This window comes from Mustelus asterias, chromosome 2, assembly GCF_964213995.1.
Source record: "Mustelus asterias chromosome 2, sMusAst1.hap1.1, whole genome shotgun sequence".
NCBI classification, from domain to species: domain Eukaryota; kingdom Metazoa; phylum Chordata; class Chondrichthyes; order Carcharhiniformes; family Triakidae; genus Mustelus; species Mustelus asterias.
Window position 1 is genome coordinate 144809076 of NC_135802.1, and position 19481 is coordinate 144828556.

General features: G+C 45.6%; 1 protein-coding gene and 1 pseudogene across 1 annotated transcript in view; one reads left to right on the forward strand and one right to left on the reverse strand.

Moving 5' to 3' along the window:
* The first annotated feature begins 10429 nt into the window (after window positions 1–10429).
* LOC144482028 (5S ribosomal RNA) lies at window positions 10430–10548 on the forward strand (annotated as a pseudogene).
* Window positions 10549–14850: 4302 nt separating this feature from the next.
* The window catches only part of LOC144481149 (collagen alpha-6(VI) chain-like), a 148721-nt gene continuing 144090 nt past the window's right edge, over window positions 14851–19481 (reverse strand). Inside the window, exons 35-37 of the mRNA XM_078200727.1 lie at window positions 19008–19107; window positions 18739–18902; window positions 14851–15023 (exon numbers count right to left, since the gene is read on the reverse strand). Coding sequence (XP_078056853.1) covers window positions 14851–15023; window positions 18739–18902; window positions 19008–19107 — 437 coding nt within the window. The remainder of the gene's footprint in view (window positions 15024–18738; window positions 18903–19007; window positions 19108–19481) is intronic.

Genomic DNA, 19481 nt, shown 5'->3' on the forward strand with positions numbered 1-19481 from the left:
AAGATTTCAATTCCAGATGTGAGTTAAGAGTGACGGCCCTTGACATCAAATCAGTACGTGACTGAGCGTGGCATCAAGGAGCCCTGGCAAACTTGAAGTCAATGGGAATCAGGGGAAAAACTCTACTGGCTGGAGTCATACCCTGCATAAAGGCAGACAGTTGTGATTGTTGAGACAATCATCTCAGCTTCAAGACACTGCTTTAGGCATTCCACAGCATAGCAACACAAACCCAACCATCTTCAGATTCCTCATCCATGTCCTTCCTTCCAACATAAGATCAGAAGTGGAGATGTTCATTGGTGATTGCACAATGTTCAGTATCATTCACAACTCCTCTGACACTGAAGCAGCCCACGTCCAAATGCAGCAAGATCTGGAAAACCTTCAGGCCTGGACTGATCAATGGCAAGTGGCCTTTACACCACACAAGGGCTAACTAATATTCATCTCCAACAAGGGAGAATCTAACCATCTTCCTTTGACATCTAATGGGCATTAGCATTGCTGAATACTTCACTATCAACATCTTGGGAGTTACCATTGACCAGAAGCTGAACTGGACCAGCCATAAAAATACCGTGGCTACAAGAATAGTTCAGAGACTGTGGGTGGGATTTTCCGGCCATGCTCACCCAAAGGCCCGAAATTCCTGCCCGAGGTCAATGGACCTTTGCATGATCCACAGAATTTCCTGTCCTCCCCGTGACAATTCCCGTGGTGGGCAGGATGAGAAAATTCCACCCTGTGAGTCCTGCAGAAGGAAATTCACCTTCTGACTCCCCAAAACCAGTCCACAAGGCACAAGTCAGGAGTGCAATGGAATACTCTCTACTTGCTTGGATGGGTGCAGCAGCAACAACACTCAAGAAGCTCAACACCATCCAGCACAAAGTGACTCCTTTGATCAACACACCATCCATCACCTTAAACGTTCGCTCCCTCCCCAGTGACACACAGTGTTAACAATCTGTACCATCTATAAGATCCACTGCAACAACCTACCAAGGCCAACTTGCAGCACCTTCCAAATCCACAACCACTATTACCTAGAAGGACAAGGGCAGCAGATGCATGGGAACATCACTACTTTCAGGTCCCCCTTCAAGTCACACACCATCTTGACTTAGAACTATATTCCTTCATGCCACTGGATCAAAATCCTGGAACTCCCTTCCTAACAGCACTGTCGGTGTACCTACAGCAGATAGACTGCAGCATTTTAACAATACCTTCGCAAAGACAACGAGCGAATGTTGCCCACATTTTACAAAATCATTTGGAAAGGATGCAAGAGTTGCTGGTGGCAACATCTGTAGAGCACACACAAACCAACACTGCATTATATCATTACTGCTCTTAATATGAATCATCTCTGCTGCATATATATCAGATGATTTATTTTAAGTTCAAACTTTTAAAAAGTTTAAAATTTGTTTATTAGTGTTACAAGTAGGCTTACACTAACACTGCAATGAAGTTACTGTGAAAATCCCCTAGTCGTCACACTCCGGCGCTTGTTCGGGTACACGGAGGGAGAATTTAGCATGGCCAATGCACCTAGCTAGCACGCCTTTCAGATTGTGGGAAGAAACCGGAGCATCCGGAGGAAACCCACGCAGACACAAGGAGAACATGTGGACTCCGCACAGACAGTGATCCAAGCCGAGAATTGAACCCGGGTCACGGGCGCTCTGAGGCAGCAGTGCTAACCACTGTGCCACTGTGCCGCCCCAACAGTGGACATTATCATTTTACTAGGACCTTTCTGTGATTGTTTGGTGAATTGATTGACTTTTGACAGGGGACATAACAACATGCACGATCGAGGTGGAGGGTTCCAGAGGACAGCATGGAGAAAGGAGTGGGAAACCATAGACGAACCAGGGCCTATAATTCCTCTCCTTGGCCCTGGCCCTGACCAGCAGCTCTCGGCAGGCAAGATCTCCACTCCCGGGGTCCTTGTTTCCAGAAAAGGCCTGTTTCTGTCCAGTTTAAGTGCCTGTTTGGCAAGCTTCCTCGGAAAGCAGCGGAAACCCTTCTGCCAGGGGTCGAGAGGCCTGTTGCCAATATTATTTCCTTCCCACGTCTCATTGTTGATACAATGTAGACAAAGTTCCTGAATCAAAGCATTGCAGCTAAATATTTGTCACTGGGACTTTAGATTCCCTTTTCTCAAATTATAAAAGATTTGTTACAACACACGAGAGTGAGATCCTTGCATGTAAAGGTACATGTTATTCTCCATTTACTAACTTCAGACTAACACTTTATTATAAAACAGGCAGTAACCTCACCGTTGCCTTGGTGCTGAAATTAGCAGATAATAATTTACCCCTAAATTTGTCAGTTCCAGCACAAAATTTATGCCTTTGTTGTTTTCAGTGGCATAAACATTACATATAGTCCAGCCATTCCTTCTGGTTAAATTTATATTATAATGTTGCGACATTTACTTAACTTGCCAGATTTTTCAAAACATTTGTACAAAGTCCATTTCCACCTCCGCGGCTCTGTCCAGATTAACAAAATGTTGATCAAAAGGAAAACTAACAAACTCCTCCAGGACTGTGACATTAAGTTCCCTCCCCAAGAGCCAGTGCAAACATAGTGCAACCTTTACATTTGGTTTAAAATCATAGAATCTCTACAGTGCAGTGGAGATTATTATTCCATTTGCTGTAAGTCATCAACAATGAAAGCTATGTCCAGGTTTACTGGAATAGGAATGGGAGAGGTGTCTCTTGGACAGTCATCATGTGGTTCACACACATCTGTAGAAGAAGATTAGAAGTTCTTCATTTACTTTTGCAGAACAACATACTTTGTGCATGTCATTTTGCTTTTAGCTTCGGGTTTTCATACAAACAAGATTAACATTTTGAAAGAAGAAGGAAGACGGGAGGCCAGGCATTAGTGCCCTGCAACAGTCAAGTCTGGAGGTAAAACTACTTTAGGACTTCAGCATAAGGTAACTGAGGCAGGGTCAAGCGGTATTCCTGATGGAGGAGAACGTGGTTAGAATCTCCTTTGGAAGCCAAACACAACATCACAACGAAGGTCTGTCTCAGCTTTAGGCAGTTTCCAGTTTTGCCAATGGCTTCAGCAATCCTAATGTATAGTTGGAGGAAATTTCTGCCCATCTAATATTGCATGTCGGTCAAGCAGTGTGACAAAACAGAGATAGTGGAGATCCCGTGAGGTTCTGGTGAGATAGCATTGAATGCTATCAGCATGTATCTGTAACCTGATTAATTTGGGATTATGTTATAGGTAAGAAATAAGGATCCAGGAGAGATCCTTGGGGAGCCTAAAGGTGACAGTGAGGTCGTGGAAAGAATTCTAAGGAGAGGCTGGATAGATTGGGACTTTTTTCCCTGGAGCGTAGAAGACTTAGTGGTGGTCTAATAGAGGTCTATAAAATAATGAGGGGCAGAGATCAGCTAGATAGTCAACATCATTTCCCAAAGGGAGGGGAGTCTAAAACTAGAGGGCATAGGCTTAAGATGAGAGGGGAGGGATAGGTCCAGAGGGGCAATTTTTTCACACACATGTTGATGAGTGTCTGGAACGAGCTGCCAGAGGTAGTAGTAGATGTGGGTACAATTTTGTTTTTTAAAAAGCATTTAGACAGTTACATGGGTAAGATGGGTATAGAGGGATATGGGCTAAACGCGAGCAATTGGGACTAGCTTAGTGATTAAAAGAAAAGGGCGGCATGGACAAATGGGCCAAAGGGCCTGTTTGCATGCTGTAGACCTCTATGACCCTATAAGAGAAGGGATTGCAGATTATTCTTTAGCCACGATTCAATAGTTGAGAATGGAACCAAGTGACAGCAGTTTCACCCAGTTGGATGAGGGAGGGGAGGCTTTGGGGGAAGATGGGATGGTCCAATGTGTCAAAGGCTGCAGGTAGGTCAGAAGGGAATAGCTTATCATGATCACAGTCTCAAAAAATGAAATTTGCGACTTTGAAAAGGACTTTTAGTATTGCTGTAGTTTCTGAAACTTGATTTGAGACATGGAATTGTAGGAAAATAATTGCATAGATTAGGGAGGCGAATGTACATTCAAGGACTTTAGAATGGAAAGGGAGATAACAGATGATGCCTCTGGAGAGCAGTCAAGGATGTGTTTTTTGAATGGTGTAATGACAGCAGATTTGAAGGGGAAGTGGGGAACAGTGCCTGAGAAAAGGGAGCTGTTAACAACATTAGCTAACGTGAGGTCCAGCTGGGGAAGCTGGGTGGTCAACAATTTGGACTGAATAGGATTGAGGAAGCAAGAGATTGGTCTCATCAACAAAATGAGCTCGGAGAGAACAAGACAGGAGATGGTACAGAATCCAGAGGAAGATGGGGTTCAGGATGATAAGGCTGTGGCGAACATTAGGACAAGCTTGGCCCCATGGACTAGGGGAAATGAAGGGAGTGGCAGAGGCAGCCGAACTGATGGTCTTGTTCTTTATGACAATAAGGTCCATGAGGTGCTGTCAGTGAATGGTCTTTACACAGTTTGTAGTTTTAGCGTTGGAGAACAGGACCCGATAATCCTTTTGTGTGATCCAGCCAAATTTGCTGCTCCATAGAATCCCTAGAGTTCAGAAGAAGGCCATTTGGCCCATCGAGCCTACACCGACCACGATACCACCTATCCCCGTAACCCCACATATTTACCCTACTAATCCCCCTGACACTAAGGGATAATTTATCCTGGCCAGTTAAACTAACCTGCACATCTTTGGAGTGTGGGAGGAAACCAGAGCACCCGGAGGAAACCCACGCAGACACGGGGAGAACGTGCAAACTTCACCCAGACAGTGACCCGAGGCCGTAATTGAACCCGGGTCCCTGGTGCTGTGAGGCAGCAGTGCTAACCACTGTGCCATTGTGGATGGTTAAACCAGTCACATGTCAAAATTTTGGGCATGGGAATTTTAATGCATAATGTAACCAGGAAGACAATGCAGCTGGAAGAATTTTATTACATCACATTAATAAATCAGGAATCATGCCATCACACAGTGTGCTTAAATAGACTTGGCTAACAGTTCTTGAGATGTTCACTGCTGTCATGACAGCAGGGGAGGCAATGGCCTAGTGGTTTTATCACTAGACTATGAGCCTGATTTTAGCATCAAGTTGCACCTGTTTTCAAGCCCGCAAACTTGGTAAAGTCTGGCACGAGACAAGTAGCACGATCTGCACCCGCCTCCACGCTGGTTCCCCCTTTACCAAAAATGGCTGCCATCGGAACTGCGCCCAAAATGGGCACAACATCAATTTAAATGCATTCACATGCATTTAAATTGACTTAATGGGCTGCACGCCCAGACTTACCAGCACTTCCCCCTTTACCACCTTGGTCGCCCATCCAAATTCAGCGCAAAACAGATGTGGTCCACAAAGGTCCAATTCGGGCGCTCCAGCTTCTGGGGAGATAAGTTCCGAGCTTCCGACGGCTCTCTGACTCAAATCAGTGAGGTGGGGGGGGGGGGGGAGTAGGGGGGGGGGGTGGGGGGGGGGGGGGGGGGGGCGGGGGGGGGGGGGCGGGGGGGGGCGGGTGGAGGAGAGAGGCGGGTCACATGGCTCTCTGGTGGAGGGGAAGAGAAGCAGGTCAGATGGCTCTCTGACTAAGATCGGGAGGGGCAGGGGGGCGGGTGGGGCGGGGGCAGCGGCGTCCGCTGCCAGTTTGCGTATGATCGGGTGGGGGGGAAGGGAGGGAGGGGCTCACGATCGGTCTGGGTGGTGGAGGGGGGTGGAGGGATAAGGGGGTCAATTATGTTGTGGGGGTGAGGCAATGTCTGTGGGGGCCGGGGGGGTGGGGGGGGAGGCATTATCCGGCCCGGGAGCGATGTGCCAGGGGAGCGTTTCTCTATCTTTTTTTTACTCCGCATGCACAGTTGGAGGCACGTATCGGAGCTGCAGGGTTTCGGGCACAATAAGCCCGACCCACAGGCTTCTACAGCACGATTCAGCCAGAGTGTGTATGGGGGCGCCTGAGAACGGGTCTAAAAGTCGGATCTGAAACACTCTCAGTTTCAAGTCCGTCCAACACTTAGAATGAAAATGGTAAAATAAGGCCCTATGAATCCAGAAGCTCAGCTAATGTTCTGGGAACCTGGGTTTGAATCCCGCCACAGGATGGTGGAATTTAAATTCAATAAAATGTATCTGGAATTAAGAAGCTACTGATGACCGTGACACCATTGTTGGAAAAACCCATCTGGTTCACTAATGTCCTATAGGGAGGGAAATCTGCCATCCTTACCCGATCTGGCCTACATGTGACTCCAGAGCCACAGCAATGTGGTTGACCCTTACCTGCCCTCGGGCGACTAAGGATGGGCAATAAATGCTTGCCAGCCAGTGACACCCATGAATGAATAAAAAAGCATCCAACCACCGTTCTTGTGCAAGAGAATGAGAGGAAAATCCAAATTTAGAAACTATTTTAAAAAATAATTCAGATTTGTAAATGTAACAATTGTAGTTTCAGTAACAAAAACACAAAAGGAGTGAAAATGGGGAGAGCGATTGATGTAACGGTTAACACCACCTTGGCCACAGGCATTTTCAACATCATCTGAGTGGAAAATATCTTTCTGGGCAGGCCGCCTACTGGAAACGGACAGGGCATTTTTAAAATATGCAAATCAGGTTCCAGTGAAGCCACCGGGATTATTTTAACCACCAGTCTGAGCAGGCAAGTGGCTGTTTCTTTGTAATGATGGTGAATGCTGACAGTTCCTATCCCCATAAATTCTGGGCCAATGTATCATGAAATCACCAGTCGTCCCTTCTCAAGACACTCAGAACTACAGCACCACCCACAGATCACACGAACCCACTGCACGTGATAACTCAAGAACAAACCTTCACTGAAAGATTATATATAGTGCCGCATCTCCCCTTCCAAATACAATCCCCTGCCACTAACGAAATACAATTTACATTGTACCCAAGTAAAAACCCACTAATCTACTCTTCTCTTCCCTGTCTTAGACAGTACCTCCGGATCGAGGGTGACTTGTGTCCACCCCAGTTTGATGGGTTCTGAGATGGCTGATAATTCTAATGTGCAAGCAGCAGACACAGACACATAACGGGGCAGGTGATGCTTGAATGGTTCGGCAGAGGAGGTGTGTGGAGGTTTGTGCACTCCTCCGATGCCTTGACTTCACCTAGACGTATTCCCGATGAAGTCTCTCAACGTGTTCCGCGAGTTCTCAAATGAGCCTTCTCTATTTCAGTTGGTCGCAAGCCAAGGTCTTGGGCAGGGATTTTTGATCTCTTCAGGGATGCTTTGAGGACATCCTTTAAGCATTTCCGTTGTCAACCTGGAAGTGCCCTGCCATGACCAAGATCCATGTGGGGCAGTTGCTTTAGGGGTTTAGTATCAAGCACATGAATAACTTGTCCTTCCCAGTAGAACTGGTTTTGAGTGATTAGCACCTTAATGCTGGGCTGGTGGTGGCATAATAGTAATGTCACTTGGCTAGTAATCCAGAGACTCAAGGTAATGTTCTGGGGACCTGGGTTCAAATTCCACCATGGCAAGTGGTGAAATTTGAATTCAATAAAATATCTGGAATTAAAAGTTGAATGATAACCATGATTGATTATGTTGATTGTTGTAAAAAAAAAATCTGGTTCACGAGTATCCTTTAGGGAAGGAAATCTGCCATCCTTACCTGGTCTGGCCTACCTTGTGACTCCTGATCCACAGCAATGTGATTGACTCTTGAAAATGCCCTCTGAAATGCCGTTCAGTTCAAGCGCAAATAGGGATGGGCAATGAATGCTGGGAAAGGATGCTGCATGATGGGTTGGCTTCCTTGCCATCGAATTTGGAGGATTTTGTGAATGTACAGCTGGTAGTGCCTCTCCAGTGCTTTGAGGTGACTGTCTGTTGTGGGTTGTGCATTGCTGCCCAGTAAATCATGATCTTAGTCTCAGGTTTGAGATCCAGGTCCTTTAATATTCTATTCCTCAGTGGGTAAAGGCTGAGCCAACACATTGAAGGCTCAATGATGAATTTTTGGCTGTTTTGTTTCCGGTGTGTGGCATCTTTTAGTTTATTTATAATTATTATTATGCTGACTTTAAACTGTGCTGCAGACAGCCATTTGACACACACCCGCCGGGTGTCTGCCCCCACTGGCTCTGCTAATGTGGCCATGATTTACACTTGCTATCATGTAAGTGACCGGCCAGTGTAATATTGCAGTTCTCAATTGATCTCGGGTGGGACCAGAATTACAGCCACTACTGGTTCCGCCTGCCGAGCGCTCACGCGGTGCATGAAATTCTGCCCATAGAATGGTTATAGCGCAGAAGGAGGCCATTCAACCCATCCTGTCTGTAGCAACTATTCAGTTGGCCCCACTACCATAGTCCTGCAAATCTTTGCTTGTTAGGTAATTATCCAATTCCCCTTTGAAACCCATGATTGAATCTGCTGCCACCACTTCTTCAGGAAGTGCATTCCAGATCCTAACCATCGCCTGTGTAAAAAAAGATTTTCCTCATGTCATCTTTGGTTCTTTTGCCATTCACCTTAAATGTACCCAGACCAGGGTAGGTATGGCCTAAAGGACTTTGGTGAACCAGATGGGATTTTATTACAATCAATGATGCAGCAGGACCTGGGTGTCCTTGTATACCAGTCACTGAAGGTAAGCATGTAGGTGCAGCAGGCAGTAAAGAAGGCAAATGGTATGTAGACCTTCATTGTGAGAGGTTTTGAGTACAGGAACAAGGATGTGTTGTTGCAATTATACTGGGCCTTGGTGAATATTGTGTGTCGTTTTGGTCTCCTTTTCTAAACAAGGATGTTTTTGTTCTCGAGCGAGTACAGCGAAGGTTTACCAGGCTGATTCCAGGGATGGCGGGACTGGTGTATGAGGAGAGATCGACTAGGTTAGGGTTGTTTTCGCTGGAGTTTAAACAAATGAGGGGGGATCTCATAGAGACTTATAAAATTCTAACAAGACTAGGCATGGTAGATGCAGGAAGGATGTTCCCAATGGTGGGGGTGTCCAGAACCAGGGGTCACAGTCTAAGGATAATGGGTAGACCATTTGGGATGGAGATGAGGAGACATTTCTTCACCCAAAGAGTGGTGAGCCTGTGGAACTCATTACCACAGGAAGTAGTCGATGCCAAAACATTGAATGTATTCAAGGGGTGTCTAGATATAGCACTTGGGGTGAACGGGATCAAAGGATATGGGGAAAAAGCAGGGTTAGGTTATTGAGTTGAATGATCAGCCATGATCGTGGTGAATGGCGGACCAGGCTCAAAGGGCCATAAAGCCTCCTCCTGCTCCTATCTTATATGTGTCTATGTTTCTATGTTTTATGGTCAATGTTACTGAGATTAGTTAGGGGAGATGGTGGCATAATGGCAATGCTTCTGGACCAGTAATCCAGAGGCCCACTTTAATGGTCTGGTGGAATTTAAATTTAATTCATTAACAAAAAATCTGGAATTGAAAACTAGTCTTAGTTTCATGGTCACCATTACTAATACTGAGAGTTGCAGAAACCCATCTGGTTCACTAATGCCCGTTAAGGAAGGAAATCCGCCATCCTTACCTGGCAAGGGCACAACGGTGGCACAGTGGTTAGCACTGCTGCTTCACAGCTCCAGGGACCTGGGTTCGATTCCTGGCTTGGGTCACTGTCTGTGTGGAGTTTGCACATTCTCCTCGTGTCTGCGTGGGTTTCCTCCGGGTGCTCTGGTTTCCTCCCACAGTCCAAAGATGTGCGGGTTAGGTTGATTGGCTATGCTAAAAATTGCCCTTAGTGTCCTGAGATGCGTAGATTAGGGGGATTAGTGGGTAAATACGTAGGGCTGTGGGGGTAGGGCCTGGGTGGGATTGTGGTCGGTGCAGACTCGATGGGCCGAATGGCCTCTTTCTGTACTGTAGGGTTTCTATGATTTCTATGGTCTGGCCTACATGTGATTCCTGATCCACAGCAGTTGACTCTCAAATGTCCTCTGAAATGGCCTAGCAAGCCACTCAGTTCAAATTCTGGCCTTGTCAGCAATGCCCACATTCCATGAAAGAAAAATTAATTTCAAATTTATTCATTATATTTAAATTCCACCTGTTTCGGTGTTGGAATTTGAACCCTTGTCCCCAGAGCATTAACTGAGGCCTCTGGATTACTGTCCAGTGACATTACCTGCAAACACAACCTCCCCAAAAATATCACCATAGTTAGAACTTTAAAAACCCAGCAAAGTGCAGCATCAAATATTTGGCTCTTCCTGCAGGTACCTTTCCAAATGATTAAAAATGCCAAATATATCTGAGCAAAAAATTAGTTTTCATTCTTAGATTAAAGCTTGTGATTTTTTTTACACATTGAAAAGCAGTAGAATCATAGGAGTGGCACTCAAACACTCACACTGGATTATGCCTATGGCCATATTAGTCTGAAAACACCTGATCTCTTCTGATCACAGAGGCTAAGCAGATTCAGACTTGGTTAGTACTTGGATGGAAGACTGCCTGGGAATACCAGGTGCAGTGGTACAGTGGTTAGCATTTCTGTCTCACAGAGCCAGGGATCCGGGTTCGAATCCTGGCTTGTGTCACAGTCTGACACAAGCCAGGAGTCTACACATTCTCCCTGCCTGCATGGGTTTCCTCCGAGTGCTCTGGTTTCCTCCCACAGTCTGAAAGATGTGCCGGTTAGGTGCATTGACCATGTTAAATTCTCCCTCAGTGTACCCGAACAGGTGTCGGAGTGTGGCGACTAGAGGATTTTCACAGTAACTTCATTACAGTGTTAATGTAAGCCTACTTGTGACACTAATAAATGAACTCTAAACAGGCTGGGTCGATTACCTCCTGAACAGAAGAAGACTGAGGGGGGGGGAGGGGGTTGACATAATGCCTAAATTAAAGGCTTTTAGAGTGGGATTTTTAGAGTGGATATAGAGAGAATGTTTCTTGGAAGGGAAGAACACAACCAGAGTCCATCAGTATGAGAAAGCCCCCAAGAAACCCTATAGGGAATTCAGAAGGAACTTCTTTACCCAAAGAGTGGTGAGAACGTGGAAAGTGTTACCACAGGAAGTGGTTAAAGCAAGTAGTATGGATGCATTTAGGGGAAAGCTTGGCAAGCAATAGAGGGAGAAAAGACTGGAGGATAATGGTGAATGTAAATGAGGGAAGATTGGAGGAGGTGCGAGTGTTTATAAATGCTGGCATGGGCTTGTTGGGCTGAATGGCCGGGTACTGTATACCCCATGTAATCCTACGTAATATTCTGTATGAACTTTAAAACATTTGCATTTGGTACTCACCATGAAAAATCAGAATGAGTCTGTGGGAAGTAATGAATGCTGTTCCTCTCTTCAAACATTTCCATGTTTAGCATTGCAAACTATAAAATTTAACAAGCGTATAACACGCACTGTCTGAATCTTCTGAACAGTTTGGTACCAATTAAGTTCTTGACATGACTTCAGAGACGCAAAGGCCAGTTGGCATTGTTACCTTAATCTTTAAACAATTCATTTAGTTCCCAGTTGGAAGGTTTGTAACATACCAATTATACTATCTGCAATAAACGTCCCACAGGGAATATTTAACTTTCAGAATACGCCAGTTCACACTCTCGTGCCAACGCAGTTTCTATCAGGGGATTGATTTTTGACTTGTATTTTAGCATCTGGTGAATGAAGTCAATTGGCCACCTGCAAATGAATTCCTGTGGAGGGCCAAAATATTTTGATGATTGGCCATCGTTTGATTGTGATCGGCCAGCTACCCACGCTTTCTCCCATGGGACACTTTCTGACAGGAATCTGGCCTAACCAGGGTGGATTATCCAGCCAGCCCAGCTCCTATTCAAGATAGGTTGTGAAATGTGGCTGAAGTTTACAAGGGCCCCTGCTTTCTGTGACACAGGAACATTGGAGGCGGTCAGGGCAGAGATTGTTCCTCATAGGAGGAAAAAGAGACAGATTCTACCACAGAGGAAGATGTCACAAAGAGTAAATAATGCTGACATATTAACTCTCAGTACAGTGCAGAAAGAAGTGCAACAACCTACTCAGTCAAGGCATGAATCACTTTATATCCCAATGCATTCTGTGCATCACTCCCTTCCCCCCAATACTCCAATAACTATTGCACACCGAACCACCCTTCTTGTATAGTCACCCTCAATAGCTGTCAAACATGGAGCTCTCTGCTGTCACCTGGTTGCAAAACCTGTTCACTGTTTTCACATATCACAATGCTGCCACTTTCTTCACTGATTCCAAATGAAACATGGTGGGTGGCACAGTGACACAGTGGTTAGCACTGCTACCTCACAGCGCCAGGGACTCGGGTTCGATTCACGGCTTGGGTCACTGTCTAAGTGGCGTTTGAATTTTCTCCCCGTGTCTGCATGGGTTTCCTCCGGGTGCTCCGGTTTCCTCCCACAGTCCGAAAGATGTGTTGGTTCGGTGCATTGGCCGTACTAAATTCTCCCTCAGTGTACCCGAACAGGTGCCGGAATGTGGGATTTTCACAGTAACTTCATTGCAGTGTTAATGTAAGACTACTTGTGAAACTAATAAACAAACTTAAACTTATTTATCATTTGTAACCCCAAAATATGGAAATATTATGAATTATTTTAAAAATAATGCCTTTCCATTGCTCAGCAAGGTATTGCATTATACCTGAGCAGCCAGCAGTAGATGCTACAACACCATGAGTTGCAGAATAACTAGACATCATGGGCAGATATGTCTTCTCAAGATGCTCCTCATATTATGTTAATTTTGTTGAAGTATGTGTAGAAAAAGACAATCTGAATGGCAGTTGCAGAGCTTTTTATTGAAGTCAAAGAACAACATCATTGCAGCTGGAGCAGATGTGTAACAGAAACTGAGACAGAAAACAGATGTTGACACAGAAAGCCAAGTCCCCTCATCACAATACTGCATACATCATGTTTCAATTAAATGAGGCTGGCCTTGTTACCTGCGATGCTCTCTTCTTGTCCTGAATCAGAGTCTACTTGCCAAAAGACTTGTAACAAAGAGCATGGGTCAAGTTATAAATGTTTAGACGTGCAGCTGTTCAAGCCTCAAGCACCAAAGGCACAGCTCTCATACTCTGAAAACTGTAATAACATATGTATGATTTTAAATAGACAATTAGTCTGCCCAAATGAAAACACATATACAGATGGTTAAATATTGTTGACTTTTTCCTCAGCAACTTCTCCATCCCTCACTCCCCTTCCTTTCCTGAAGTTGTTAACTCCTGGTTAGGAAATCACCCCGGTGGCCATTACTTCGGTCTGATCTTCAACAGTCAGTGTGGCGGGCTATTCCAATACAGAGGTTTTCACAATTAAGTATGTTTTTTTCCTCTCCAAATAACGACACAAGCAGACGTTCCACAAAAGGTACACTGACGTAATGGTGGATGGATTCCTGGCTGACTTCTCTCTCCAAGGCAAAGAAATCAAGGGCCTAAACACTGAATAACCCTCAATGTTTCGCTCCCATCCTTGGCCACCTTGGAGCCATGTCTCCGCAATGCCAACTATATTATACCCCTTTCCATCCATCTGTGCAACACACAGTAAAAAGTAGTAGGAACCGGACAAGGAATATTAAAAGGACTAGCCTTCAGGTTTTGTACCTGAATGCTCGGGTCATTCAAAATTAATGAATGAATTAGTTGCACAGATAGATGTAAAGGGATATGATATAGTTGGCCCCAACGTGACCAAGAATGAGAACTAAACATTGAGGGTTATTCAGTGTTTCGAAAGGACAGACAAAAAGGAAAAGGTAGTGGAGTTACATTGATGATTTAAAAAGATGTTGTTACAAGATTGAGGGAAGATATTAGCACAAACCCTGTGGAATCTGTATGGGTCGAGTTAAGAAACAACATGACGCAAAAAACATTCGTGGGTATGGTATACAGGCCACCAAACTGTACTGGTAATGTTGGGTATAGCATTAGACAGGAAGTCAGAGATGTACGTAATGAAGAAGGCAAATAGTATGTTGGCCTTCATATCAAGAGAATCTGAGTATAAGAATGGGGATGTTTTGATGCAATTGTATAGGGCATTGATGATGCCACACCTGGAGTATTATGTGCAGTTTTGGTGTCCTTATCTGAGGCAGGATGTTTTGCTTTGAGGGAGCACAGCGAAAGTTTACAGGCCTGATTCCTGGGATGTTAGGACTGTTCATATTGGACTTTGGAAGAGTGAGAGGGGATCTCATTGAAACTTATAAAATTCTGACAGGGTTAGACAGGGTAGATTCAGAAAGAATGTTCCCAATGGTGGCAGAGTCCAGAACCAGAGGTCATAGTTTGAGGATAAGGAATAAACCTTTTAGGACTGAGGTGAGAAGAAATATCTTCACTCAGAGAGTGGTGAATCTGTGAGATTCACTATCACAGAAAGTAGTTGAGGCCAAAATGTTGTGTGATTTCAAGAAGGAATTAGATATAACTCTTGGGGCTAAAGGAATCAAGGGATTTGGTGGGGGGAGGCAGGATCAGGATATTAAATTCGATGATCAGCCACGATCATAATGAATGGTGGAGCAGACCTAAACGGCCGAATGGCCTACTCCTGCTTCTATTTTCCAAGTATATTTCTATATATGTTTCTAAGGGGAGGCAAACCTCTACCAAAGTCTGAGCTACAAATGGAATGCTTGCAGTCCAGATTTGAGATCGTCTGGCTCAGCCGCTCATTGTCCAGAACCACAGATCCCTTAGACCTATTCATTCTCATGCAGTCGTCTCCCAAATGTCAATCTTAAAACCTATTATATGTACGTTAGAACAGGAGCCTTTCCTAGCGCGATTTGAGGCATGAGACTTCACATTCCTCCTGGGTGTCAAACCGATTCTCGTTTCCTCCGCATCCGCTGTACCAGAAGCGTAAGCAGCCCCGCTGTACTTGGTCAAAGTACCATTTCACAACGTAATTCTGGCACGTTCCTCCATCCCGACTGAGCGAGCACACAGCTGGAAGCAAATAAGGAATCAAATTAAATAATTTTTTAATGTCAGATGAATTACCAAATTCATAATGGTTTGGATTATACGGTCAATTTAAACTTGATCACAAATGTTTTGTGGCTTTTTGTCCATTTGGAAATGTGCAGTAACTAAGAAATCTAAAACTGATTTCTGCAAGGGATCTGGGACCCATGTTAACTCGATTGAAGAATCCTTACTTAACTAGGGAGTGCAAGTTAGAATATTTAATTCAATAACAAATCATGAACAGAAAGTGAAGTAAAGAGGCAATAAAGGTGGGATTAGAGATAAGTGAAAATAAAAGATTAAAACAAAGGAAAAAGCTAAAAAGTATGTACTTTTTCTTAATCTCCAACGTTCATTGGGAAGAATGTGGCATAGTGGTAACATTACTGGACTATTAATCCAGAGGCCCAGGCCCTTGGCCTGGGAAATAAGATCCAAATCCTCCATGTTGCCTGATAGAGTTTGAATGCAATTAATAATCATAGAATCCTATAGTGCAGCAGGAGACCATTCGGCCCATCGAGTCTGCACCGACCACAATCCCACTCAGGCCCTATCCCCATAACCCCATGCATTTATCCTAACTAATCCCCCTGACACTAAAGGCCAATCCACCTAACCCGCACATCTTTGGACTGTGGGAGGAAACCAAAGCACCCAGAGGAAATGTGAGCATCGCTGGCTGCTCCAGCAGGCATTGCCCACCCCAATTGAATGCGTGTTCAGGCCATTTCAGAGGACATTTTAAGAGTCAACCACATTGCTGCGGCTCTGGGGTCACATGTAGGCCAGACCAGGTAAGGATGGCAGATTTCCTTCCCTAAAAGACATTGGTGAACCAGGTAGACTTTCTTACAACAGTGGCATTATGATCAACATGAGACTATCAGTTCCAGGTTTTTATTGAGTTTGAATTTCACCACTGGCCATCATGGGATTCAAATCCAGGTCCCCAGAGAATTACCCTGGGTCTGTGGATTACTAGCCCAGTGACAGTACCACTATGTCACCGCCTCCCCTTAAGGTGGTGCTGAGCTACCTTCTTGAACTACTGCAATCCACATGGTGTAGGCACACCCACAGTGCTGTTAGGGAGGGATTTCCAAGATTTTGACTCAGTGACAGTGAAGGAACAGCAATATATTTCCAAGTCAGGATGGTGTAGTGACTATTGTAATATAGGAAACGTGGCAGTCAATTTGCACACAGCAAGCTCCCACAAGAAACAAAGCAACAAATAAACAAATATTCTGTTTTCAGTGTTATTTGAAGGATAAATACTGGCCAGGACACCAGGGAAAACTCCCCAGCACCTCATCAAAATGCTGTTATTGGATATTCTACGTCCACATAAAAGGGTAGACATAGGGCCCGATTTTACCATTCGGGCGCGAAAACTTGGTAGAGTCGGGCATGAGGCGATTAACGCGATCCGCGCCCACGTCCATGTCGATACCCACTTTGCCAAGGACCGAAAACGGGCGCAATGGCGATTTAAATGCATTTGCATGCATTTAAATTAAATTAATGGGCTGCCCGCCCAACTTTACCAGCGTTTCCCCCTTTACCATCGCGTTCGCCCGTCCAGATTTGGCACGAAACAGCCATGCTCGGCAAAGGTCTGTTTCGGGCGCTCCAGCTTCTGAAGAGGTAGGTTCAGAGTTTCCAATGGCTCTCTGACTCAGATCGGTGGTGGAGGGGGGAGGGAGGCGGGCCAGATCATTCTCTGGTGAGGGGGGGGAGGGAGGAGGAGGCGGATCAGGTGGGTGGGGGGGGGAGGGGGAGGGGGGTGGAGGGGAGGCTTGATCGTCCTCTGGCTGGGGGGGTAGGTAGGAGGGAGGCCCGATCGTTCTCTAGAGGAGGGGAGGGAGGGAGGCCCGATCATTCTCTGGTGGGGGGGGGGGGGGCGGGGGGGAGGGAATGGAGGCCAGATCGCTCTCTGGTTGGGGGAGGGGGAGGCGCGGGGGGCCAGATGGTTTTCTGGCCGGGGGGGGGGAGGCCAGATGGATCTCTGGTGGGGGGCGAGGCGGAGGGATGGGGCAAGGGAGACCGCTGCTCCTCTGTGGGCGATCAGTGGGGGGGAAGGGGGGCAGGGAGTCGCAATCGGTCTGGGTAGCGGAGAAGGACTGAGTGGATAAGGGAGACAGTTATGTTGTGGGGGTGGGGCGATATTTGTGGGGGTCAGCGCTCCCGCTTTTTGTTCCTGGGGCACTTTATCCGCTTTTTGTGGCCCGGGAGCGATGTGACAGGGGCGCGTTTATCAATTTTGTTTTCACTGCGCATGCGCAGTTCAAAGCTCCAATCGGAGCTGCAGCGTTTCGGGTGTGATAAGCCCCGCCCACAGCGTAATTCAGACTCGCAATTTTTTTTTCAGACTAAATGCGTATGGGGGCGCCTGAAAGCAGGTTCCAAGTCGGATCTGAATTGCACCCAGATTCAGCACTTAGAATTAAAATGGTAAAATCGGGCCCATATTTAACATCTCATTCAAAAGACAACAGATTAGCACTCCCTCAGCACTGTCATCTCAATCTATATGTTGTTCTCAGGTCTTTGGAGTAGGTCTTGATTTCAGATCATAGAAATCATAGAAACCCTACAGTGCAGAAGGAGCCCATTCAGCCCATCGAGTCTGCACCGACCACAATCCCACCCAGGCCCTACCCCCACATATTTACCCGCTAATCCCTCTAACCTACACATCTCAGGACTCTAAGGGGCAATTTGTAACCTGGCCAATCAACCTAACTCGCACATCTTTGGACTGTGGGAGGAAACTGGAGCACCCGGAGGAAACCCACGCAGACACGAGGAGAATGCGCAAACTCCACACAGACAGTGACTCGAGCCGGGAATCGAACCCGGGACCCTGGAGCTGTGAAGCAGCAGTGCTAACCACTGTGCTACCGTGCCGCCCTATCTTTCTGATCTTTCTGACTCAAAGCTAAAGAGAACTACTGTTTACAAATCAAATCTGATTTTCGTCAAAATATTGGAGGAATCCCTGAGAAAATAAATTAACGATAGTCCGAAGGGAGTCACTTGGACACTCTTTGTGAGGGAGGCTCCGCAAAGCCTTGGACAGTTTTTCCTGATGACATGAAATCCCTTCTGGGTCTGGCCAGCTTATCCCACACATACATGCATGCAATGTGTTTCCAACATCACTGACGCTGCAACACTGGGGGTGCCACTGGCGTCAAGATAGCACAGTGGTTAGCACTGCTGCCTCACAGTGCCAGGGACCCGGGTTCAATTCCGGTCTTGGGTGACTGTGTGGATTTCACACATTCTCACCATTTCTGAGCGGGTTTCCAAAAATATGCAAGTTCGGTGGATTGGCCATGCAAATGGCCCCTTAGTGTCCCAAGATGTGTAAGTTAGATGGATTAGTCATGATAAATATGTAGAGTCACAAAGATAGGGTGGGAAACAGGGCCCGGGTAAAAAACTCTGTCAGAGAGTGAGTGTAGATTCGATGGGTCGAATGGCCTCTTCTGCACTGTAGGGATTCTATGATTCAATGACACATGCCAGTATAGCAAAGTCTTCAGTGTTAGTTTACAGTATTTGGGACGTTTGTGTAAGTGAAGCTACATCAATAGCATGTTTCTAATATCAGAACTTGCTTAGATTTAGGAAATGGGTTAAACTCTTTCAGGAAAGTGACTAAGAAATGTCACATTGAGCCTACCACTGTTCATAACTGTTGTACTCTCGAGATTTGTTTCCCCTGTGAAGATCGCCTCTTCTTCAAATTCTTCTTCTTCTTCTTCTTCCTCCTCCTCCTCCTCCTCCACCTCTTCAAATTCTTCCTGCTCTTCAAATTCTTTGGTTTCTGGTACCTCTATATTCGGTCTGTAAAGAAGTGCAAGTTAAAGGCATCTGCATGCAAATCAACAAAATATATATTCAAAACATAATCAGGTGTGTCCAAAAAAGGCATTGCCTTTGAAAACATACACTCCTGGAGACGGAGGTGCTGCTTCCAGCCCAGACGGTGCGAATGCAGCTCTCCGACATTCCCTCTGTAAAACTGGATTTGGGTATCTGTTGATTCTAACTGTAAGAAGGAAATTGCTGTTAAAACACTAAGTAACACACCACACACTTCAAAGATGTCAATAATTATTTCTGCATGTGTCAAAAGCAAGCAGTGATAATTTCATAACCTCACTAAATTTCATCCGCTAATTTTCTTTTCGTTTTTGAATGTCATTGACAGTGAAACCAAAAGACTCCATGGAGTTTGTGAAACATTCTTCCTGAGCATTTATACATGATCTTACAGGAACATCTGCATATACCTCAGAATAACAGACTTGCAAAGTCATTCAAAGTAGCAGTGCAGTAGTAGGAGGGCGATTTAATTCCACAGGTCGGCAGAATACTGGCACAGCCAAGGTGAGTGCAGTGTTACCTGCATTGTCGCAAACT